Consider the following 25489-nt stretch of genomic DNA (forward strand, 5'->3'; position numbering starts at 1 on the left):
TATATAGGTACTGTGTGTGCTATGTGTCTGTTGTGTTTGCGCTCCGTGTGTGCACACACATGTACTTGTGGCAAGGCCTCTAATGTAGGCTGGGTACAGCCCCACTTGGACAGCTTCCCCCTGACTTGTGGGGGTCACCTGGTGCTGCTGCTGGGTTAGGTGCTAGGGCAGATGTGGAGTCGCAGACTTGACATTCACCCAACCCCTGTGCAAAATAGTCTCCAGCTTCTCTTGGGAGAATCCTAATTCTAGATGACACTATAGTGGAAAACACAGCAAATTTCAGAATAACAAGGATTTGCTACTTCTTGACAAGTTTCATTTCAGTCCCAGAGCATCTGGTCTCACTCTAGCATGGGTTAAGTTCCTCTCCCTCACCCAACACACCTCACACATTGATATCTGCATCCCCAGTGTTTGGTGCTACAGGATATCAGATACAATAACTCATTTAAAGGAGAAAACCTTAAAATCACAATCAAATTCACTTATTAAAAAATTCTCATCCAAAAGAAATTGCCAGGAAAACAGTAATGTCAAGACGCTTTGGAATTGAATCTGGTCTCTACGTCCAGTTTCTGGGTCTGAGTGTTCTGCTGCTTGTCTGCTGCCTGCTTGTTGCTCAGGTTCTCCCCTAGGACCCCACCTCATCTCACAGTGTTCTGAGAGGGGGACCCCTACAGGGCAGGAAGTGCGGGGGGTCGCGGGCCAGTTCCTGCAGATAGCAGCTGGTGGAGCACGGGGCCCTTTGGCCTTGGTGCTGGACGGTGGCCAAAGGCCAGCTGTGCGCCTTCTTAGGAGGCTTATGTGTGTTTGCCCTGCCCGCCTGCTGCTGACCTGTTAATCCAACAGGCAGGACAGAGGGTGTGGGCAGCGCCCCCGCCTTGCTGGGTGGCTGTTGACTCATGGGCTTCCTAATGGTGGAGAATCAGGATATCCCCAAGTACAACTGCTTCCCCCTCATGCTGAAGATCAGTCCAGGAGCTGGGTTTCTGTGTAAGATATCATTCTCCTGGAGCAGCAGTGTCTACACAGACCAAGGCCTGAGCAGGTGCGCAGTGCTGTGGGCAGGCTGTGACCTGGCATCAGCTCGATACATGGCACTACCCCATCTCGGAAACTGAGGCCCAGCGCTGCTTCGGGATCTGCCTAGAATCACAGGGCTCAGAGGTGGTGAGCTAGAGCTCGAAGTTAGGTCTGTCTAGCCTGCCTCTAGAGGTGACCCCATTGTCCAGAGATCTGGCCACTCGTTTATACGGCAAAGGGAGGAGAGAGACTAGAGAGGGGCTGCATGTGTCTTGCCCGGAGTCATTCAGTGCCCAGAGTGGGACCCCAGGGCTCCTCACTCTCTGTTCAGTGCTCCTGGACTCAGAATCAGGGAGACTTCCCAGATGGGGGTGTGTTTGGGGGGTTTAAGTTCCAGCCCAGACCAGGTGGTCATAGGAAAACCTACGTGTCCAGCCAGCCTGCTTCTCTGGGAGGCTCTCTCTCAGGCCCTGACTGCTGACCTCCTCTCCTGCTTCCCTTCTGGAGGGCTGGAGGGGCGAGGGTCAGCCCCTCCCATCGCTGTGGTCCGTCCCCCCAGGGCGCCGAGACCAGGAAGCGCTCGCCCACACTCAGCAGCCAGTTTAAGCGGTCGCTGGAGCTGCTGATGCGGACGCTGGGTGCCTGCCAGCCCTTCTTCGTGCGCTGCATCAAGCCCAATGAGTTCAAGAAGCCCATGGTGAGCAGCCCTGGCAGGGATGGGGGGTGGGGGTAGACAGCTGGGATGGGAGGTGGGAGGGGCCAGGCCAAGGGAGCAGGGTGGACTGGGCTGCGGGAGACTTTGTCCCCTGATGCGAATGGCAGGGCCCCTCAGGGGCTTACAGAACAAACTTCCTTTTTACCGGAGACAGCCCAGTTCCCTGAAAAGAGCCTGGACTCTGTTCAGTTCAGTTCAGTTCAGTCGCTCAGTCGTGTCCGACTCTTTGCGACCCCATGAATCGCAGCACGCCAGGCCTCCCTGTCCATCACCAATTCTCGGAGTTCACTCAGACTCATGTCCATCGAGTCAGTGATGCCATCCAGCCATCTCATCCTCTGTCGTCCCCTTCTCCTCCTGCCCCCAATCCCTCCCAGCATCAGAGTCTTTTTCAATGAGTCAACTCTTCGCATGAGGTGAAACACAGATTCAAATCCTGACTCCACCACCTTCCCGCAGGGTGACTGTAGAGGAGTCACTTCTTTCTCTCATACCGCAGATACCTCTCAGATGGAAACAGGATTGCTTGTACCCACCTCCTGGGAGTATTCTGTTCAATGATGCATACAAACTGCCTGGCGCCTAGGAAGGGACTCAGTAAATGGTTCTTGCTGTGGTCCCAACTTTGAAAGTCCCCTCTCCTTTGCTTCTGCCAATGATTACCTCCTCCTGGAAGCCTTCCTGAATTTCTCTGACTAGTTGGGAATATTTTCATTTCTGACTTTTCTGAATAACGTCTGTTGAGCCCTTTCTGTGTGCCCAGAACAGAACCGATTAGATTATCTCTCCACAGTGTCATTCAACTTTCTCAACAGCCAGTGAGGGAGGGACCTTTATGGCCCAGTATTTGAGATTTGGTGGGCTTCCTTGGTGGTTCATACAGTAAAGAATCCACCTGCAATGTGGGAGACCTAGGTTTGATCTGGGTTGGGAAGATCCCCGAAAGGAGGGCATAGCAACCTACTCCAGTATGCTTGCCTGGAGAATCCCCATGGACCGAGGAGCCTGGTGGGCTACAGTCAGTCCATGGGGTTGCAAAGAGTTGGACACGACTGAGCGACTAAGCACGCATTTGAGATGTGGGACGGGAAGCTCGAGGAGGTTGGGGACTACAGGTTCAGAGCCAGGAGCCTGGACTGCCCCTTACTAGGAGCGCTCTCCTTCCACAACTCTGGGAGGTGTTGTTTACCACTAGACACTTCCCAGAGATAGGAGGGGAGGCCCAGGGGAAGTTGGGGTCTGCGAGGGACGGAAGGCGGGAGGCCAGCGCTGGGCCAGGGAAAGTGCCTGTATGGAGAGGAAACAGGTGGCGGAAGTCAGCTTTCCGCCTGCTGGCCCTGTCCCCTGCCTGGAAACATTCCCCAGAGTGGGCTGGCCAGTCCCTCTAGGGCTCAGGATCCGGTCTTCAGGGGTGTGAGAATCAGAGGGCTCCAGCAAGCTGCTCTCTAAGGTAGGAGGTCCAGGGGATTGAGGCCAGGGCCCTACAGTTGGGCACCATCTCTCCTGCTCTCAGATTCCTCTTGAAACTTCTTTGGGCCCAGACCTCAGGGTCTCTGTCCTGGACCTGGCTACAAGACCTCCTCCCTGAGTCTCCTGCCTCGCAACCCCTCACTCCCATTCCCCTCCCCACTGCAGGGAGAGACATGGGTCTTGAACACAAATCCGACCCAGTCACATCCCCCCATGTGACTGGAGAGGCCTTTCCCAGCCTCTCCACCAGCCCAGCGGCCATCACAAAAATGACTTTGTGCCTCTGCACGTGCTTGCTGCTCCAGCACTCTCTCCTGTCATGCTTGTTGTTCAGGTGCTCAGCTGTGTCTGACTCTTTGTGACCCTGGACTGTAGCACGCCAGGCTTCCCTGCCTTTCACCATCTCCTGGAGCTTGCTCAGATTCATGTCCATTGAGTCAGTGATGTCATCCAACCATCCTGTCCTCTGTTGTCCCCTTCTCCTCCTGCCTTCAGTCTTTCCCAACATCAGGGTCTTTTCCAATGAGTTGGCTGTTTGCATCAGGTGGCCAAAGTATTGGAGCTTCAGCTTCAGCACCAGTCCTTCCAGTGAATATTCAGGATTGATTTCCTTTAGGATGGACTGGTTTGATCTCCTTGCTGTCCAAGGGACTCTGAAGAGATTTATCCAGCACCACAGTTCAAAAGCATCAATTCTTTGGTGCTCAACCTTCTTTATGGTTCAACTCTCACACCTGTACATGACTATTGGAAAAACGATAGCTTCAACTAGGTGGACCTTTGTCAGCAATTAGAACAAAGCTAATCTTCTCTTCCATGAAGCCCCCCAGTATGTCCCAGTTAAGCTGTCTCTCCTCTGTGCTTTCAATGCACTCAGCTCATCCCGAGTGAGGGTCTCATTCTGTGCTGCTCAATGGGTTTGGACTGCAGATCCGGGTCTGGTCCCGCCTTTGCTCCTCATGCTCTGTGTGACCTTGGCCTCTCAGGGCCTCTGTCTGGGGCCGGGAAAACACAGAGTAGGGCTGGTCTCCCAGCGGGAGCCTTCAGCACTGACGCCCTTGGCTCCTTGCCCGACAGCTGTTCGACCGGCACCTGTGTGTGCGCCAGCTGCGGTACTCGGGCATGATGGAGACCATCCGCATCCGCCGAGCAGGCTACCCCATCCGCTACAGCTTTGTGGAGTTTGTGGAGCGGTACCGAGTGCTGCTGCCTGGCGTGAAGCCGGCCTACAAGCAGGTACGCAGGCTGGGGGCAGAGGTGGTGGGAGGGAGGGTACCAGCCCTGGGCCCGGGAAAAGTCCCAGTTTTCTTACTGGAACACTGTGCTGGGCACACCATCAGCTTGGCCACCTCAGGTGTGGCTGAGAAAACTGGGGTCAGGCAGTGGAGGGCATCTGAGAGTTTCCATTGCCATGCTCGCCTGGCGTGGACTTCACCCATGTGCTGAGCGGGCCCTGGCTGTAGGCGAGGGTTTTACAGTCATCAGAGGGAGCTAAGGAGAAGAGTGAGGGTCAGAGAAGGCGGGACCTGGCTGGAGCCACACAGAGTCAGGGGCAGAGCTGGAGCAAGATCTCTGTCCCCCAGCCTTCGGAGGGATACCAGGTGGCCTGTCCCACTGGTGGGACCACCCAAGCTCTTGTGCACCCCTCCCCCCACCCGCCCCCTGCCCAGGACGACCTTCGGGGGACATGTCAGCGCATGGCTGAAGCTGTGCTGGGCACCCATGATGACTGGCAGATGGGCAAAACCAAGATTTTTCTGAAGGTGAGCATGCTCTTGGACTCTGTCTGCCTTGGAGGAGCTGTGAACTCCCTGGGGTGCAGGGCGGGGGGAACAGGTCTTGGGGTCCCTATAGAGGAGTTGCAGCCCATGATGGGGTCAGGGCTGGGCCTCTGTGCTCCTCCAGCCCTGAGCAGGTGTGGGGTCTGGCCTCCTGGGTGGTGGAGGGGCAGTTGGTATTTGAGGGCCTCTCTGATCCCTAGCCTGCGGGTGGGGTCATGAGGAACCAAAGGCCAGGGGTGGCCTCACCAGGGAGGCCTGGATTTAGTCTGGACCCTGTGATGGTCTGCCCTGGGAATTTGGGCAGCTCACTGGCCTTTTCTTGGGTCTCATTTTCCCATCTGTACAGTTGGATGTGCTTGTGGTGGGGTACTCTTGAGTGTATCTTTGGTCCTTTCCTCTGGTTTCCTGCCAGGCATGGATCATGCTGGGCTGTGGTTGGCTGTGTGCCACCCACCTTGCTCTCTGGTGTCCCTGGACCTGTCCCCGTGCCCCCTGAACTGGCACCTAGGGCTCTCTGGCTCCCATCACAGCCTGGGCGGGACTCTGGGGGCTGGCAGCTGGGAGGGGGCAGGGCTGGGAGCAGGAAGCTGGGCCGGGAGAGCTTGCTGGAGATGGCGGAGGTGGGACAGCTACCGCAGGGACAGGGTGAACCCTGGCTTCCCCATTTCCACTTCTGCTGTTCTAGATTTCCGGCTGTCCTGGGTGATGGGTCAGAGCTCCTTCCTCTGGCATAGGGTGGGGCCCAGGCAGCCCAGGACAGCCAGGGAGAGGGAAGGGGGAGCCAGCCCTCAGCTGGAGAGAGTCCTGAGGTCTAGTCTGATGCCTCTGTGGCTGAGGGGCCTGGGCCAGTGTCTTCATCTCCCTGAACCCTCGTTTCCTGCCTCTGCATCTCACAAGTGCTGTCTGGAAAGCATTGCTCTGTGTGCTAGGCCCCAGTGGAAGTGGGCACTTCTTGTCTATCATCTCATTTAGTCATCATAGCAGCCAATGAGATAGAATTATTATGCCCGTTTCAGAGGTGCAGCATGTAGAAGCAAGGTGCCCGAGGTCAGGCACTGCCCTGGAGCAGAGATCAGGGCTTCCAGCCTGTAGTCCTGATGCTCAGCTCACGTGATTAAGGGAGGGAAAGCTTATAGCATGATGACATCTAGTGCCAGCGATGTCTGAGGACTGTCATCGTCCCCGTCCTCCACATCCTCACCTCTCTGGGCTCTTCAGAAGTAGGCAGAGGTTTCCAGACCCCAGATCTACTTCTCATTCATTCACTTACTCATTCAGAAAGCCTTGGCTGAGCCCCCATCCGTGCCAGGCCCTGTCCCCAAGTGATGTGACCTGGATATCTTGGTAGGTGTGATTCAGTTTCAGTTCAGTCGCTCAGTTGTGTCTGACTCTTTGTGACCCTATGAACCGCAGCACGCCAGGCCTCCCTGTCCATCACCATCTCCCGGAGTTCACTCAGACTCGCGTCCATCGAGTCCGTGATGCCATCCAGCCATCTTATCCTTGGTCGTTCCCTTCTCCTCCTGCCTCCAATCCCTCCCAGCATCAGACTCTTTTCCAATGAGTCAACTCTTCGCATGAGGTGGCCAAAATACTGAAGTTTCAGCTTCAGCATCATTCCTTCCAAATAAATCCCAGGGTTGATCTCCTTCAGAATGGATTGGTTGGATCTCTTTGCAGTTCAAGGGACTCTCAAGAGTCTTCTCCAACACCACAGTTCAAAAGCATCAATTCTTTGAGGCTCAGCCTTCTTCACAATCCATCTCTCACATCCATACATGACCACAGGGAAAACCATAGCCTTGACTAGATGGACCTTAGTCGGCAAAGTAATGTCTCTGCTTTTGAATATACTATCTAGGTTGGTCATAACTTTTCTTCCAGGGAGTAAGCGTCTTTTAATTTCATGGCTGCAGTCACCATCTGCAGTGATTTTGGAGCCCCCCAAGATAAAGTCTGACACTGTTTCCACTGTTTCCCCATCTATTTCCCATGAAGTAATGGGACCGGATGCCATGATCTTCGTTTTCTGAATGTTGAGCTTTAGGCCAACTTTTTCACTCTCCTCTTTCACTTTCATCAAGAGGCTTTTTTAGTCCCTCTTCACTTTCTGCCATAAGGGTGGTGTCATCTGCATATCTGAGGTTATTGATATTTCTTCTGGCAATCTTGATTCCAGCTTGTGTTTCTTCCAGTCCAGGGTTTCTCATGATGTACTTTGCATATAAGTTAAATAAGCAGGGTGACAATATACAGCCTTGACGTAGTCCTTTTCCTATTTGGAACCAGTCTGTTGTTCCATGTCCAGTTCTAACTGTTGCTTCCTGACCTGCATACAGATTTCTCAAGAGGCAGGTTAGGTGGTCTGCTATTCCTATCTCAGAATTTTCCAGTTTATTGTGATCCACACAGTCAAAGGTGTGATTATCTGATGGATTATCTGATATTCTGTGTCTGAATCCCCTTCCAGACTCAGCCTCCCTGGGGCAGGGCCCAGGTTTGCCTAGTTTACTGCAGCCCCACCCAGCACCAAGCACAGGGTGGGCAGCTGGAGATATTTGATTCATGTATTGAATGAACCATGATGTTTTGTCCAACCGGAGTGAGGGTTGGGGGCTTGAGGATGAGAAGGAGAGGGTTGGAGAAGAGGGCAAGGGCTGATGGTGGAGAGCCCAGGTTTCAGGAAGAAGACCTGAGTTGACTCTGGGAAGCATGGGGTATTACTGTAAGATCCCTTCTTGAGGGGGCATCAGAGGGGGTGTGATAGAGGCCAGGAGACTGTTTCTAAGATCCAGGAGAGAAACGATGGTGGCCTGGCCCAGGTCAGTGGCTGATATGACAGAAACACCTAGAATAGCCAGGTCTCAGGGTAGAGATGGCCACTGGGATGGAGTCAGTGTGTGTGCGTGTTGGGCCCCTCCTGCTCCCTGTGTCCCACCCAGGCCTCTGGGAACCAGCCATGACAGTACCTGTCTGTACTTGGGGTTGAGGGAGGCTGCCCCATGGTGCCAGAGCAGAGCTGGAAGCCATTAGGGCCCAGCCGAGCCCTAGGTGAAGGAAGAGGGGTCCAGCTGGGGCAGCCTCTGCTCTGGGACTGGAGGGGTTGGCGGGGGGCTCTGCTCAGGAGGCTCTGCCCACCAGGACCACCATGACATGCTGCTGGAGGTGGAGCGGGACAAGGCCATCACCGACAGAGTCATCCTCCTCCAGAAAGTCATCCGGGGCTTCAAAGACAGGTTTGTGTCTGGATGGGCTCTGCCTCTGCCGACGTGTGTGTGCATGCATGCACCTGTGCGCATGTGCTTGGCTCACTGCGGTTCCTCCCGTGTGGACACGGGATAAACACCCATGTGCATACACAGAAACATGCACACATGTGCAAAGCATACACACAGGATCACGTGAACATGGATGAACGCTAAGACACACGGACCCATCTATATTCCGCATGCCCAGTAATACACGCCTGTGCACATGGGCTTGTGAGACACACATGTGGATGCTATGAGGTTTATAAATTGCACAGTGTGTCCCGTATTCCATGTAAAACATATGTAAATTACAAAGTATGTCCTGTATTCCGCATGAGGGGCACGTGTACAGTTGTATTACCTCCCAGTTGGGCGGGGCTGACTCCAGAGTGTGATTCAGGCTCCACAAAAACCACACTTCCTGCCCCTTTTTAGTTCATCTGGCCACTCCCCTTCTCTTCCCATCCGCCCACCTGTCCAGCCACCCTTGGTCCACCCATTCACCTGTTTGTCTGTCCTTTCCCATGGCTGTGCCCTCGTTTGTTTGAGCATCCAGGCATTGGCTCATAGACTCACCCACATTGAGGTAGCCATCCTTCACTCCTCCTCTTATTTCTATGTTCAGGAGACACCTGCTGTTTGATATGTGACCTCTCGTCCTCCGTGAGGTCAAGGATGACTGTCAGCCTGTAGCAGTGGCCTAGTGTGCGCAGGGGAACAGCATGGTGCTCAGTCAGAAGACCAGGGCTCTAGCCCCAACCATACTGTGTCACAGTTTCCTCGCATGTAAAATGAGGGAGTTAGACAATCAGTAATAAATGACGTTTACAGTGTTCCAGGACTTCCCTGGTGGCTCAGATGGTCAAGCATCTGCCTGCAATGAGGGAGACCTGGCTTCAGTCCCTGGGTTGGGAAGATCTCCTGGAGAAGGAAATGGCAACCTACTCCAGTATTCTTGCCTAGAAAATCCCATGGATGGAGGAGCCTTGTAGGCTACAGTCCAGGGGGTCACAAAGAGTTGGATATGACTGAGCAACTTCACTTCCACTTTCATAGTGTTCCAAGTGTTTAATCCTTATCTTATTTACTATTTGTTGTTTAGTCACTAAGTCGTGTCTAGCTCTTTGCGACCCCATGACTGTAGCCCACCAGACTCCTTTGTCCTTGGGATTTTCCAGGCACGAATGCTGGAATGGGTTGCCATTTCCTTTTCCCAGGGGTCTTCCTGATCCAGGGATTGAACCCGGGTCTCCTACATGGCAGGCAGATTCTTGACCATCTGAGCCACCAGGGAAGCCACATTTATTCATGAATAACCTTCTGAATGCCTACCTTATTGAGTTTATGTGACAAGTCTGAGGCAGGCAGGACAGGTATTATTCTGTCCATTTTACAGATGAGGAAACTGAGGCACAAAGAGGGTATATGCCTTTGCCTAAGGTCGTGGAGCCAAGGAGACACAGAGCTGGGGCTCAGCCCTGCTTTCCTGATTCCAAACCCCACCCAGACCCCTATAGACATCCTTCTGCGTCACGCTGCTGTTTCAGGTCCAACTTCCTGAAGCTGAAGAATGCCGCCACACTGATCCAGAGGCACTGGCGGGGCCACAACTGCAGGAGGAACTATGGGCTGGTGAGCCTCCTGAGGGAGCTGCTTGGTGACCCGCGAGGCCTTTGAACCTGGTTCCATTGTCATAGCAACAGGACTTACCTGTTTGCGGGGCCTGGCTGGCCTCCTGCCCCCACCCCCACCAGCCACTACCATTCCTCCAGCCCAAAGTCCAAATCTGCTTCTTGTGATTCTCCCCTGCTAGTCAGCAATGTTTCTGCTTTTCTTCTGGAGTGTCCTGGTGGGTTGTGAGCCTCAGGTTATTGAACACCTTACAGAGGGCCAGGAATGTGTGTGTCGGAAAGGAACTGGGTTGCTGCCTGGACTTGGGGCTGGAGAGGCAGGCAGGAAGGAGGCCGGCTCCTGGTCTGAGGATGGTGTCCCTGGTGGGGAGACCCACCTCAGGGGAAGCCAAGCCCACTCCCTGGGGAACTCTGGTCTGAGTGGAACCAGCTGTGCCTTCAGGGCTCGTGGGTTGGCGAGTGGAGCCAGGGCAGTGACCTCCATGGACAGGGCTGGTCTGGCATCAGGGCCATGGTTCTGAGCTGGTGGCTGTCCTTGCAGATGCGGCTGGGCTTCCTGCGGCTGCAGGCTCTGCACCGCTCCCGGAAGCTGCACCAGCAGTACTGCCTGGCCCGCCGGCGCATCATCGGGTTCCAGGCCCGCTGCCGGGCCTACCTGGTACGCAAGGCTTTCCGCCACCGCCTCTGGGCCGTGATCACCGTGCAGGCCTATGCCCGGGGCATGATCGCCCGCAGGCTGCACCGGCGCCTCAGGGCCGAGGTGAGGGGCCCAGTCCACGAGAACCCCTGGCTCTAGGTCCTCTGAGGGGTGCCGCTCCACCTCAGGCAGACAAATCATCCCGCATGTGGCCTGAGCCTGTTGGGGGAGATGGCGGGGGTGAGGGGTGATGAAGGGCTCTCCCTCTGAAGGATGCACAAGACTGGACCCTTATTTCCCTCCTCCCAGCCTGGGGTAGGGCAGGGGCCCAGTCCCTCTTGTGAGTCTTTGGGAGGCCAGGTGAACCTGCTTTGGCTTTGGGATCAAAGGTGCTCAACCCGCTGTGGGACCTGGAGGGTTTCTCGCATGCCTCAGTTTCCCTCTGCCAAATTATTTGGCAAAGTCATCCCCAGTCCTGGAACTCAAAGGGGGTGGGGTGGCGTCAAGCTGGCAGTGAGCACTGTCACAGCCACACACATGGTACGGTGCCCATCCTGCTGCCCACCTCCCCCAGTACCTGCGGCGGCTGGAGGCTGAGAAAATGCGGCTGGCGGAGGAGGAGAAGCTCCGGAAGGAGATGAGTGCCAAGAAGGCCAAGGAGGAGGCCGAACGCAAGCATCAGGTGAGCTGGGGATGAGTCAGCTCCTTGCACTTCCATTCACTGGTTCAGTGGCTTTCAGCCAAACCATCTGCTCATCCTCTGTCCACGTGACCTTCCTTCATCTGCGCGCTGGGTGCCTGTTCTGTGCCAGGTTAGAAGGTTGTGGGTCCGTGCCCTCAGCTGGGAGATTTTGTTGTTCAGTCTCCAAGTCATGTCTGACTCTTCACGATCCCATGGACTGCAGCATGCCAGGCTTCTCTCGCAATTGGCCAAGTTCATGTCCATTGAATTGATGATGCCATCCAACCATCTCATCCTCTGTTGCCTTCTTCTCCTGCCTTCAGTCTTTACCACCCTCAGGGTCTTTTCCAGTGAATCAGCTCTTCCTACCAGGTAGTCAAAGTATTGGGATTTCAGCTTTAGCATCAGTCCTTCCCATGAATATTCAGGGTTGATTTCCTTTAGGATTAACTGGTTTAATCAACTTGCAGTCCAAGGAAGAGCCTTCTCCAGCACCACATCAACTTGTTGGCACTCTGCCTTCTTTATTGTCCAGCTCTCACATCTGTACATGACTACTGAAAAGACTATAGCCTTGACTCTACGGACCTTAGTTGGAAAAGTGATGTCTTTGCTTTTTAACACACTGTCTAGGTTTGTCATAGCTTTCTTGCCAAGAAGCAATCATCTAATTTCATAGCTGCAGTCACCGTCTGCAGTGATTTTACAGCCCAAGAAGAGGAAATCTGTCATTGTCTCCACCTTTTCCCCTTCTATTTGCCATGAAGTAATCGGACCGGATGACATGCAGTTAGTTTTTTTCTAATATTGAGTTTTAAGCTGACTTTTTAAACTCTCTTCCTTCACCCTCATCAAGAGGCTCTTTAGTTCCTCTTCACTTTCTGCCATTAGAGTGGTATCATCTATATGTCTGAGGTTGTTGACATTTCTCCTGGCAGTCTTGATTCCAGCTTGTAACTCATCTAGCTTTGCATTTTGCATGATGTGCTCTGCATATAAATAAACAGGGTGACAATAAACAGCTTTGCCATACTCCTTTCTCAATCCTGAACCAGTCAGTTATTCTATACAGGGTTCTAACTCTTGCTTCTTGACCTGTATACAGGTTTTTCAGGAGACAGGTAAGATGGTCTGGTATTCCCATCTCTTCAAGAGTTTTCTAAAGTTTGTTATGATCCACACAGTCAATGGCTTTAGTGTAGTCAATGATCTGGAATTCCCTTGCTTTCTCTATGATCCAGCAAATGTTGGCAATTTGATCTCTGGTTCCTCTGCCTTTTCTAAATCCAGCTTGAACATCTGGACATTCTCGGCTCACATAATGCTAAAGCCTAGCTTGGAGGATTTTGAACATAAGCTTACCAGCATGGGAGATGAGTGAAATTGTCTGCAGGTTTGAACATTATTTAGCACTGCCCTTCTTGGGAACTGGGATGAGGATTGACCTTTTCTAGTCCTGTGGCCACTGCTGAGTTTTCCAAATTTACTGGTATATTAAGTGCAGCACTTTTAACAGAATCATCTTTTAGGATTTTAAATAGCTCTGCTGGAATTCCATCACTTCCACTAGCTTTATTGGCAGCAGTGCTTCCTAAGGCCCACCTGATTTCACACTCCAGAATATCTGGCTCTGAGTGAGAGACAATACCATCGTGGTTATCTGGGTTGTTAAGATCTTTTCTGTACAGTTCTGTGTATTCTTTCCACCTCTTCTTGATCTCTTCTGTTTCTACTGGGTCTCTACCGTTTCTGTCCTTTATTGTGCCAATCTTGGATGAAATTTTCCTTTGCTATTTCCAAGTTTCTTGGAGATATCTTTAGTCTTACCCTTTCTGTTGTTGCCTCTGTTTCTTTGCATTGTTCGTCGCAGAAGGCCTTCTTGTCTCTCCTTGCTGGTCTCTGGAGCTCTGCATTTAGCTGGGTGTACCTTTCCCTTTCTCCCTTGCTTTTTGTTTCTCTTCTTTCCTCAGCTATTTGTAAGCCTCCTTAGACAACCGCTTTGCCTTCCTGCATCTCTTTTTCTTTGGAATGATTTTGCATTTTGCCTCCTGTACAGTATTACAGACCTCTGTCCATAGTTCTTTAAGCAATTTATTTACTAGATCTAATCCCTTGAATCTATTCATCACCTCCACTGTATATTCATAGGGGATTTGATTTAAGTCATACCTAACTGGCCTAGTGGTATTCCCCACTTTCTTTAGTTTAAGAAAGAAAGTTAAGGTCCTCATTTTGCTATGAGGAGCTGATGATCTGAGCCACAGTCATCTCCAGATATTGTTTTGCTGACTGTATAGAGTTTCTCCATCTTCAGCTACAAAGAATATAATCAATCTGATTTCAGCGTTGATATTTGGTGATATCCATGTGTAAAGTCGTCTCCTGTATTGTTGAAAAAGGATGTTTGCTATGACTAGTGCATTCTCCTGGAAGAATTCTGTTAGCCTTTGCCCTGCTTCATTTTGTACTCCAAGGCCAAACTTGCCTGTTATCACAGTATCTCTTGACTTCGACTTTTGCATTCCAATCACCTATCATGAATAGGACATCATTTCTTGGTGTTAGTTCTAGGAGATCTTCTAGATCTTCATAGAACTGATCAACTTCAGCTTCTTTGGCATTGGTGTTTGGAGTATAGACTTGGATTACTGTGATGGCAAATGGTTTGCCTTGGAAACAAACCGAGATATTTCTGTCATTTTTAAGGTGGCACCCAAGTACTGCGTTTCGGACTCTTGTTAATTATGAAGGCTACTCCATTTCTTCTATGGGATTCTTGCCCACTGTATAGATACAATGGTCATCTGAATTAAATTCACCCATTCCCATCCATTTGAGTTCACTGATTCCTAAGATGTTGATGTTTACACTTGCCATCTCTTGCTTGACCATGTCCAGTTTACAAATTTATGGACCTGACATTCCAGGTTCCTGTGCAATATTGCTCTTTACATAGCACTGGACTTTACTTTCGTCACCAGACACACCCAGGGCTGAGCATCGTCTCTGCTTTGGCCCAGCTGCTTCACTCTTTCTGGAGCTTTTAGCAGTTGTCCTCTGTTCTTCCCCAGGAGCATATTGGACCTCCTGACCTGGGAGGCTCATCTTACGGTGTCATGTCTTTTTGCTTTTTTATACGGTTCATGAGGTTCTCACAGCTAGTATACTGGAGTGGTTTGCCGTTCCCCCCTCCATCATGTTTTGTCAGAACTCTCTGCTTTGACCTGTCTGTCTTGGGTGGCTCATAGCGTCATTGAGTTACACAAGCCCCTTTGCCACGACAAGGCTATGATCTATGAAGTGCCTGTTCTGGGCTGGGTCAGAAGGCTGTGGGTCTAGGCCCTCAGCTGGGAGATAACTCTGGATAAAAAGTTGCAGCGTCATATCCCTGACCAGGGATTGAACTTGGACCCTCAACAGTGAAAACACTGAGTGCTAACCATTGCACTGGCAGGGAATTCCCAAATACACGCTTGATTTTGAAGACTTGGTTGAGAAAAAAAAAAAAAGGGAATATAAAATAGCTGAGATATTTTGAATATTAATTACATGCAGAGATAATACTGTTACCGAAAGGTATGTGTCCGGGGGTCTGGCTGCTCGCTGCTCAAAAGCCAATAAGCAGGCCAGATTAGTGCAGAGGAAAGTTTGCTTTATTTCAGATGCTGGCAGCTGCAGGGGAGGGTGGCAGACATCTGTCCAAAGGCTGGCTCCCACCCCACCTTCCCTGAACAAGCAGGGGGTGAGAGCATTTATAGACAGAGTTGGGGGGAGGTTACATGCAGAAACAGCACACTCATCTCTAACAGGCATCTTCAACTGGTCATCAGTGGTCTGACCAGCATCATCTGGGTTGTTTTAGGTATAGTTAATCTTCAGTTCTGGGGTGCACTTGTTCCCATTTCTTTGCAGTCAGTTCTCAGAATTGTGGAGGCTCATGTCCAGGGTACAGTCTGGTCATTATGTAGTTAACTTCTCCGCTTGGTGTTCTGGTATCTATAAGACAGCTCACAGGATACGGCTCAGAATATTATCTATAGCCCTTGAGAAAGAGCTAAAGGTCCTTGACTGTGCTTCAAGATGACACTGTTGTTACTAATCTCCTTAGACTGTTTTCCTTTGTTTCCGCATTTCTCATTTCTCTGATTAAACTTATTCTTTGACTAAAGTTTTCCACAGGCAAAAGATACGGTAGAGGTGGGGCAGGGATCAGAGAGTCCTGCTCTGTTTCAGTACTTTGGAAATATTGGGTTAAATGAAGTACATTATTAAAATTGATCTATTTTTTAAAAGGACTATTTTAAATGTAGCCACTGTATATTGTTGTCATTTAGTCACCAAGTTGTATCTGACTCTTTGCGACCCAGGGTGGATTGCATTATATTTCTATTGTACAGCACTGGTCTGGAGCCTCTGCCCAGTGGCTCTGGGATTTCTGGGTCGGTGTGGTCCCTTTTGGCTGGGGAAGCCTGAGTGGGCTTCCTGGAGGAGGCGGTCCCAGCTGAGCCCTGAGGGCTGGTAGCATTTCTGTCTGGACTTGGTGTGGCATCTGTCTTCACTGGGCTGTGAGAACTGAGTGTGCATGGCCCCGGGTGGCCCGCAGGGCGCTTGCTCTCTGACGCTGCATCACCCGCGCCTCATAGGAGCGCCTGGCCCAGCTGGCCCGAGAGGATGCAGAGCGGGAGCTGAAGGAGAAGGAGGAGGCTCGGAGGAAGAAGGAACTCCTGGAGCAGATGGAGAGGGCCCGCCACGAGCCCGTCAATCACTCGGACATGGTGGACAAGATGTTTGGCTTCCTGGGGACTTCGGGCGGCCTGCCAGGCCAGGAGGGCCAGGCGCCTAGTGGCTTCGAGGTACCAGGCTGGGGGAGGAGCTGGGACAGGCCCTAGTGTGGCGGCCTTCCCTGTCCTTGTGCCACTTTGCGTTAAAGTCCACCTGGTCCCCTCTGAGTGGAAGGCAGCAGTGCTGATCTGGGACAGGGACCGCAGGTCCCAGGCCCTGTCCAGCCACCAGCCTGCAATGTGACCTTGGGCCAGCCGCTGTCCCCCTCCAAGGCCATTCGCAAACTTTTATTCGTTTGTGTGTTGAGGACCTACCATGCGCTGGGCTCTGTCTTGGGAATGAACTGGATGGACAGACCCGTATGCTCCTGGAGGAAGAGCTGGCCCTTCAGGGACCGGCGGGGGGCCCCTAGCTCAGCCCCAGGTCTGCCCGCATGGCAGGGAACTGGTCTCCTCCCTCCAGGACCTGGAGCGCGGGAGGAGGGAGATGGTGGAAGAGGACCTGGACGCAGCGCTGCCCCTGCCCGACGAGGACGAGGAAGATCTCTCTGAGTATAAATTCGCCAAGTTCGCTGCCACTTACTTCCAGGGCACGACCACGCACACCTACACCCGGCGGCCACTCAAGCAGCCACTGCTGTACCATGATGACGAGGGTGATCAGCTGGTGAGGGCTGGGACCATCTGTGCCAGCAGCATGGGTGTGGAGGGGCAGGGACCCTGGTGTGTAGGGACCAGGGTTGACTTCACCCGGCGCCCAGCCTGGGGCAGGTCACACGGCAAGCCCTGGAGAACAACAAGAGGCACTCAGCTCAGTGGTCCTCCTCTGGTTGAGGGTGGGTTGGGGTTCTCTAGCCTCTCTGTGGGTCATTTTGATGGCTTTGGTAACATCCTGTGCTCGGGCTTTCTGAGTGGCATGGCTCTGCCTCCCAGGCGGCCCTGGCAGTCTGGATCACCATCCTCCGGTTCATGGGGGACCTCCCAGAGCCCAGGTACCACATGGCCATGAGTGACGGCAGCGAGAAGATTCCCGTAATGACCAAGATTTATGAGACCCTGGGCAAGAAGACCTACAAGAGGGAGCTGCAGGCCCTGCAGGGCGAGGGTGAGGTGAGTCCCGGGTGCCCGGTGGCTACTGTCCCACCCAGGCCATCCCCAGCCTTAAGGTCTTCAGCAGAAGGACGTACAAAAATTGCCTCTGCCTCCCCACCGACCCTTGCCTTGCTCTGTCTACTCCTGAGAATGAATGTGTGAGCGTTGATAGACTGTAGAGTGCTGACCACTGTTGAGGCCACGTGGCAGGGACAGATCTTGAAACAGGCTTTGCAGTCAGAGACAGCTTCCATTTGGACTTGTTAGGGGGTGGTTTGTGGGTTACTGTACTTCTCAGAGTCTATTTTCCCGTCTGCCACTTGACTGATGGTGGGTTGGAGGGGCAAAGTAAGATATACGTTGTAAATGTTAGTGTGGGCTTGAGCTAATTCTGGCTACCTTGTCAAGTGCTCTTGTCATTATTGATGGCCCAGTCACTTGACCTTGACCCTTGTTTGTCCTGCAGGCCCAGCTCCCTGATGGGCAGAAGAAGAGCAGTGTGAGGCACAAGCTGGTGCACTTGACCTTGAAAAAGAAGTCCAAACTGACAGAGGAGGTGAGAGCAGACCCTGCACAGCCTTGGTAGCCTAGACTGGGCTTGGGACCCACAAGGACACGAATGGATCTTGCCTGTCCTCAGGGGACCGGGGTGGCTGGCAGGACAGTGTTAGGTGTGATCAGGCAGACGGGATGCAAGGAAGAGGGCGCTATGCTCAGTCTGGGGCCGGTCAGGGGGGCTTCCCAGAAGAGGGGTCATAGGAGCTGGGCAGGGCTGGAGAGGCCCTCCCCTGATGGTGGGAGGGAAGACCTTTCTTGCCAGGGCATGGACTCACTGCCTCTGATCCAGGGACTTTTTAACTGATGAAAACATTTCTGTGGGTTAAGAGTATCCTTGGGGCATTAGCACTATTAGTTTGTTTGAATTAATTCATTTATGATTTGTGTTTTCTGAGCACTGTCCTGGCCCCTTGCTCCGGGACTGTCCAGGCTGTGAAGGCCGACAGACACGAAGGCATTCATGGTACAGAGGGACTGGCTCCTCCAAGCCTCTGCTTTTATGCACACTGGTCCCTCTGCTTAAAATTTTGCCTTCCTCTTCTGTGCTTTGGGGTCACCTCCTCCAGGAAGCCTTTCCCAAGACAGGCTCAGGCTGCTCCTCTGGGACTTCTTGAGCATGCCTTGCCTTTGTTTTCCTCTTGTTCCCCATCAGACCCTCCAGTCTGGTCTGATAGCTTCGTAGCCTCAGATTTGAATCCCAGCTCTGCTCGATAGCCAAGGCACCCAGAGAAGAAAAAGGCCTGCTAGTGGGTTCCTAGGATGATGGCTTGAGATGCTGACTGTGGGTGCTCAGCGGACATGAGGCCCTCTGGAGCCCTTCCTGTCTGCAGGGGCATGCTCCCACCATTCACCCTCTCACCTGCTCCATGTCTCGGCACAGGGTGGGGCTGGCGCTGTGGGCTGTGTGGAACCTGAGAAGAGAAGTCGATTCGAAAGAACCCAGGCCTGAGGCTGTTGGCATGGGGCCAGGGTACTAATGATGGGTGATGGTGGTGCTTGGAAGGCGGGTAGACTCTGGCTGTTGGAGTGGTGTGCGGCCCATCTTAGAGAGCTAGGGATCCCATCAGGGGTCAGAGGAGCAGCCCCTACCCTGCCTGGGGGGACCTCCCTGCAGGGAGTGCTGTCAGGGAGATTGAAGAGGAGCCTTGTCCTCAGAAGGGGGTGGCACCAGGCCAGCGCCCCCTGGCTGTGTGGGCCAGGCATCGACCCGGCGTCTGTCCTGCACAGGGCCAGTGGTATGACGGTGCTGAGGAGCCAGCTCTCTGGCCACTCCCAGAGTTCTGCTTTCCCGGGGAGTGGGCAGACTCAGGCAAGCGGGAGAGCCCTGCTTGAGCCTCCGCCCTCCCCTGTGTCCCAGGTGACCAAGAGGCTGCACGACGGGGAGTCCACGGTGCAGGGCAACAGCATGCTGGAGGACCGGCCCACCTCCAACCTGGAGAAGCTGCACTTCATCATTGGCAACGGCATCCTGCGGCCAGCACTCCGGTCAGCGCCTGAGGGCCGGGGCTCAGGGAGGGGCAGCTGGCAGGGGGAGCCAGCCCGCTCTTGCAGCCCCACAAGGCTTTGGGTGGCAGAATCGTGGCTCCGTCACTTTCAGTTCAGTTCAGTCGCTCTGACTGAGTCATGTCTGACTCTTTGCGACCTCATAAACCACAGCACGCCAGGCCTCCCTCCCCAAGTCCACCCAAACCCATGTCCATTGAGTCGGTGATGCCATCCAACCATCTCATCTTCTGTCGTCCCCTTCTCCTCCTGCCCTCAATCTTTCCCAGCATCACAGTCTTTTCAAATGAGTCAGCTGTCTGCATCAGGTGGCCAAAGTATTGGAGCTTCAGCTTCAACATCAGTCCCTCCAATGAACAGCCAGGAGTAATCTCCTTTAGGATGGACTGCTTGGATCTCCTTGCAGTCCAATTTAGCAATTGATTAAGCCAAGCAGGCCTGGGTTTAGCTGGGTTTAGCTGGGTTTAGCTGGGTTTAGCTCTTTGTGTAGTCTTGGTAGAGTGATTTTATCTTTGCAAGCCTCAGTTTCCTCCTCTGTTAAGATGGAATGATAATAGTACCTACCTTGTAGGCTTGTGGGCGGATAAAACTATGGAAAGTGTGACCTAGGACCTCCATAGTGGGCACTCAGTAGATGGTAGCTGTTGGCTATTAGCATTATCTGATGTGTAACCCATCCCTGCTGGCACCTTCAGTGCACCCCGCCCAGGCCTGTGCTCAGGGTTACTGTGCTCAGAAGGCATCCAGCACATGCCCTCCTTCCCCACCCAGGCCAAGGAGAGGCCTTTGCTTGGGTCCTTGGGGTGTTGCGGAGGAGCTGGGATGGTCTGTGACTTTTCAGGAGCAATTAAGGAATCAACTCAGCTGCATCAGTTGCTTGAAAACACAGTTTCTCTGCGAATTCCATCTGCACAAGATGTCTGGTTAGGAGAGCCGACCACGAACTCATGTGTTGGCTGGGAGAACAGCAGGATGGGGTGGGTGGGGAGGTCAAGTATCATCTTACCAATAGGAGACAGGAGGTCCAGAGAAGGGAAGAGGTTTGCCCAGGGGTCACTGGCCTCTCTTTCATTGCTCCTTGAGGCCAGTTACTACCTTGCTCACCAGATGTAGCACTTGGGGCTGTCAGCCCCTGGGGAGAAAAGGTAATTGCTCAAGGTATGTTTAAGGGTCAAGAATTTACCTCCTAATTAATCTCATCATCAGACCTTAAGTGGTGCTTCTAAATAACACAGTGCCAGGAGCCCTGGACTGAGTCAGAAGCCTAGGTGCAGACTCCCTGAGGGTCCACGACTAATCCCTCCCTTCTCTTGACCTCCATATCCCTGCTCAGAAAGTGAACAGGATCAGGGCTTCCAGCTACTGGTCTGTGACAAGATGGGGAAAATAAGGATGTTTCTAAGTTTGATTTATTTAAAACGGTTCTTTGTTCTGAGGTTTTGCCCTTCCTACTTTTTGGATATTAAAATTACCTTTGTTTTATAGAATGATTGCGATATAGATAGTGGGCAGGTGCTGTGCATTTGGTGTGTTTTAAATGTCCTTATTCGTCATTATAAGTTGATGACAATTAAATTATAAGCTATTCAACTTAGTAAGTTAGCAACTTCCAGAATTTATTTTGAAGTTGTATTGGTCTGTGAGCTCTCAAAATTGGGGAGCCACTGAATTAGAAACCTGCCCTTCTAAGAGAGCAGAACAGCAGTGAGTGCCCCCTGGTGGTTACTGCACCACGGTGGGGCCAGCCTTTGGCCGTGAATGGATAGGCAGCATCTTAAGGCTTAGCTAGGCTAGCATCTTTGGGGGTTTACTATGCTGGGCATCGTGCCAGGGGCTGTATAAGCCTTGGCTCATTTTACTTCACAACAATCTTATAAGGAGGGTGCTGTCACTTCCCTTTAAAATGAAATCAACACAAAACAAAAAACTACCTTCATTGTTTTATCTGATTACAAAAGTAATGCGTGCATGCTCACTTGCTCAGTCATGTCCGACTCTTTGCGACCCCATGGACTGCCAGTCCGCGAGGCTCCTCTGCCCATGGAATTTTCCAGGCAAGAATACTGGAGTGGGTTGCCATTTCCTCCTTCAGTGGATCTTCCTGACCCAGGGATCAAAAGTAATACATGGCCACTTAAATATTCAAACATAAGGAAATATATCAAGAGAACATCAAAGTTCCTACTGATTTCCTCCCCCAGAGAAACTCCCCAGATGTTTTCCCCATTTCCTGCTCTGCCAGTTTCCATTAGTGGAAGTTGTACCTGCTGCTGAGACTGTGGGTGGGGCTCAGAGGTGAACTCACCTGCCCAGGCCATGCAGCTTGGTGAGGGGTGAGGGGGGGATGGAGCCTGTGCTTCCCATCAGAGTGGTCATTACTGACCATGGCCCCGTGCCCAGAGCAGGGTGTGCACCACCCTGTGGATCGGGGGCCCTGGACTCTGGATTGGAGTCAGGTATGAACATGCTTCATGTCCGATGAGTCTGTCTCCTCCAAAGCCAGACCCTCCCCAGAGCCCTGGGCTCAGCCTTCCCCACCTGGTCCCACTGACCTCCCTCCTCCTGGGTCATCCCTTTCAAGTGGGGGAGTAGGCATCTCATCTGCTGCTGGGATGGAGGGTAGGCTTTCCCTCTGAGACAGTCTGTCTCCCTTCCTTGTATCCCACTCTGCTTAGGGATGAGATCTACTGCCAGATCAGCAAGCAGCTCACTCACAACCCCTCCAAGAGCAGCTATGCCCGGGGCTGGATCCTCGTGTCTCTCTGCGTGGGCTGCTTTGCCCCCTCTGAGAAGTTCGTTAAGGTAGGGGAGGCTTTTGGCCTCCAGGGATGGGAAGGGGAACTGGGCTCAGTCTCTGGTGTCAATGAGCAGAGCACAGAGAAGCACCTCAGAGGGCAGAGGGGCTTGGCAGTGAGGTCCTGCCCAGGTCATCTCCTCCCAGACCTCCTGGCCTCTGCGGGGCCCATCTTCCTGGCCCTCCTCCTAGGCACCCACCACTTCACTTCTGACTCCCCTGGCCCCACTTGATTTATGCAGACACTGAGTTTAACAGCAGTATCTCTGGGACCTTCCGCATGCTGGTCTGAAGCACTTCAGTTCATCTGAGTCGCTTTTGTGACCCTGGGTGCCAGGCTCTGGGTGCTGGGGACACAGAGGCAGAGCAGCTGACAGCTGGATCAGCCCAGCTGGTCAGCACTGTGAGGAGTGGGGAGGTCAGGGAGGTGGACCCTGGAGGAAGAGGAGCAGTTAAGCTGGGTGCAGGGCAGGGGTGGTGTGTGGGGTGAGGCCAGAGGCATGGCTAAGACTAGAAAGGCCTGGATTGTCACAGCCTTTTTGTCAGTGTGAGGCACGTGGACTTGATCTAGAGGGCAGTGGGGAGCCCTGAGAAGCTGAGGAGGGGCGTGGATGGAGGTGTCCCTAGAAGCAGGTTGTGGGTGGAGGAACTAGAGGCAGGAGACCTGGGAAAGTTGCTCTGATGGTCCAGGTGTTACTGACCTGGGTCCATGAACCTTTTAATCAATAGAAGTTGATAAGAGGCCAGATGTGAAATTCAGGCAAGGCTTTACTGAGGCTGGTGCTGTGGTACAAGGGAGCAAGAACAAGAAATGGGTGCCGCTGCTTGCTCCCTGGCTCCTTAAATGAGGTGAGGGTGGGGACGGATTGGTGGGTCAGATCAGGGGTTATCTGCCCACCCCCTTGGTGGTGGTGCTGTGTGCAGGGCTCATGGAAAAGTCCCTGCCTCTGCTCCCAGCAGCTCAGAAATGGCAGTTGGTTTCTGGCTCTTTTGGTATCTTATTGTTCATAATTGCTCCCACTGCACCTGTGCAGTTATTTTCAGTCCCTTTTGGTTTCTTTATATTTTGTTGCTCAAGGAAATATTTGTCTAGGTGCAAGCACTCTGGCAAAGGGTCCCAGGGCCCAGCCTATCAGCCTGTCTCACAGGTGGGGAGGCCGAGGGAGGCTGGAGTGGGGTCCCCTGAGCTGGTCCTCTGTCCGTAGTACCTGCGGAACTTCATCCATGGGGGACCCCCTGGCTACGCCCCGTACTGTGAGGAGCGACTCAGGAGGACCTTTGTCAACGGGACACGAACACAGCCGCCCAGCTGGCTGGAGCTGCAGGTGCGGCCCCCGGGCGTGTGTGCTTGTGTGTGTGCGCGCGCTTGTGTCACCATACACTCCAGTGCCCTGGAAACATTCCCTGCTTTGGGATTCTGTGGTCTTTCAAGCACGCACCCTCAAGTTCTGGAGTCTCAAGCCCCTGGAACAGGAAAGCCCCCATTGGGCAATGACTCCATCTGCTGGCTCTATAGTCAACGTGACTTGGCGGGTGTTCCTCTGTGTCTCAATGGCTTCACCTGTGACCAGGGGCAGGCAATGTGCTGTGGGACGTTTAGGTCTGAGGGCTCCATCTCCAGAGGGAGCTGGGAGCCCAGAGGGAGTGAGATGTTCTGAAGTGAAAGGATTCCCACAAACTCTCCTGGGTCACTTTCAGGCCACCAAGTCCAAGAAGCCCATCATGTTGCCTGTGACGTTCATGGACGGGACCACCAAGACGCTGTTGACGGACTCGGCGACCACGGCCAAGGAGCTCTGCAACGCGCTGGCCGACAAGATCTCGCTCAAGGACCGCTTCGGGTTCTCCCTCTACATCGCCCTGTTTGATAAGGTGAGGCCAGCCTGGAAGCCCCTCCTCCTGGCACCGCCAGGGCCGCCCACCAGCTCCCACCCCAGTGCCGCCACCTACCGGCTCAGGCGCCCTTGCACGGTTACTTCCAGGGCCTCAGTTACCTCCTCCGTAAACCAGTGGGAACCCTGGCCCTGCCCCAGCTCCTTAGGGTCATGGAGGGATCCTAAGCACCTAAAGAGAAACCCAACCACACAACGGAGATTGAAGCCCAGGGCTCGCTGCTCGCATAGGTGCCCAGGTGGATCCAACCCTCTGCTGATGACAGAGAAAGAGCATGGTGGAGAGAGAGCCACTGGCTCTGAGATCCAGTTTTCCTGTTTGCAAATGGACTTATGATTCCTTATCAGGAACGGCAGTTTCTTTGCACTTGTTTCGCACCACCTAGACCTAGACTGTATGCCTCTCGGGGCACATATGGGCCTGGAGCCTTCTCTGCTGAGCCCGGCCTTGTTGGTTTGTTGCTAAGTCGTGACTGACTCTGTGCGACCCCATGGACTGTGACCCACCAGGCTTCTCTGTCCATGGGATTTGCCAAGGCAAGAATACTAGAGTGGGTTGCATTTCCTTTTCTGGGGAATCTGCCATTTCCTTCTCCAGGGGATCTTCCTGACCCAGGGATCGAACCTGCATCTCTTGTGTCTCCTGCATTGGCAGATGGATTCTTTACCACTGAGCTACCAGGGAAGCTGAGCTGGGTCTGGATGTGGGTAACTTTTGCCCGCACACCTAGGATCACCACAGGCTGCAGAGATGCCCCCACCCCCCATCCTAGCAGGTCCAGTGATGGCAACATGTTTTCTGATGCCATTTCTCTCACCAACAGATACCTTCTGTGTCTTCAGTGACCATGTGCCCATCAGAGTTTCACAAAAAGCTTCCATTAGGAAATAGGAATCCCTTGGTTGCTATGCCAGCTCAGTGCCCGTGGTGGGATCCAGGGGTTCCCCTCTGCTGGTCTGCCTCCTGGGTGATCTGGGCAGACCCCTCCTTGCCCTGAGCCTTGGTTTTCCATCTGAACCAGAACAGCTGGTGCAGTTGATGGCTCCTTGCAGTCTTTCCCTGCCTGCTCACCCTTCCGCTGGGTGACCTCTAACCCTCTGCCCGCAGGTGTCCTCTCTGGGCAGTGGCAGTGACCACGTCATGGATGCTATCTCCCAGTGTGAACAGTACGCCAAGGAGCAGGGTGCCCAGGAGCGCAACGCCCCGTGGAGGCTCTTCTTCCGCAAGGAGGTCTTCACGCCCTGGCACAACCCCTCAGAAGACAATGTGGCCACTAACCTCATCTACCAGCAGGTGGTGCGAGGGGTCAAGTTTGGGGAGTACAGGTGTGAGAAGGTGAGTGAGAGCTAATTTTCTGGCTGAGCTTGCTTGCTTCTTAGTTGCCTGTTTGCTGAGTTTGGCTGAGCGTTGCTATCCCTGGCTCACCATCAGTGAATGGGAAAGTTAGCCACATGGAGGCAGGGTGTCGTCTAGGCTCCTCTTAGGTCTAACACCAACCCCGTAGGCTGGGAAAGATGGAAGGCAGGAGAAGGGGGTGACAGAGGATGAGATGGTTGGATGGCATCACTGACTCAATGGACACGAGTCTGAGCAAACTCCGGGAGATAGTGATGGGCAGGGAAGCCTGGCAGGCTAAAGTCCACAGGGTCAGACATGACTGAAGTGACTGAGCATG

At 53.2% G+C, this 25489-nt stretch overlaps 1 protein-coding gene across 6 annotated transcripts in view; it reads left to right on the forward strand.

The window, feature by feature from the left end:
- MYO7A (myosin VIIA) overlaps nt 1–25489 on the forward strand; it is a 111646-nt gene that overhangs the window by 45037 nt on the left and 41120 nt on the right. For all 6 annotated transcript variants that reach the window (XM_042233290.2, XM_042233289.2, XM_042233291.2 and 3 more), the window contains exons 16-31: nt 1586–1723; nt 4289–4447; nt 4882–4974; nt 8134–8228; nt 9791–9875; nt 10416–10634; nt 11086–11193; nt 15837–16046; nt 16438–16641; nt 16908–17084; nt 17533–17622; nt 18982–19109; nt 21803–21929; nt 23127–23246; nt 23620–23793; nt 24922–25149. In XM_042233290.2, the coding sequence (XP_042089224.1) occupies nt 1586–1723; nt 4289–4447; nt 4882–4974; nt 8134–8228; nt 9791–9875; nt 10416–10634; nt 11086–11193; nt 15837–16046; nt 16438–16641; nt 16908–17084; nt 17533–17622; nt 18982–19109; nt 21803–21929; nt 23127–23246; nt 23620–23793; nt 24922–25149 (2355 nt within the window). The remainder of the gene's footprint in view (nt 1–1585; nt 1724–4288; nt 4448–4881; nt 4975–8133; nt 8229–9790; nt 9876–10415; nt 10635–11085; nt 11194–15836; nt 16047–16437; nt 16642–16907; nt 17085–17532; nt 17623–18981; nt 19110–21802; nt 21930–23126; nt 23247–23619; nt 23794–24921; nt 25150–25489) is intronic.

Source organism: Ovis aries, chromosome 15 (genome assembly GCF_016772045.2).
Source record: "Ovis aries strain OAR_USU_Benz2616 breed Rambouillet chromosome 15, ARS-UI_Ramb_v3.0, whole genome shotgun sequence".
NCBI lineage: Eukaryota > Metazoa > Chordata > Mammalia > Artiodactyla > Bovidae > Ovis > Ovis aries.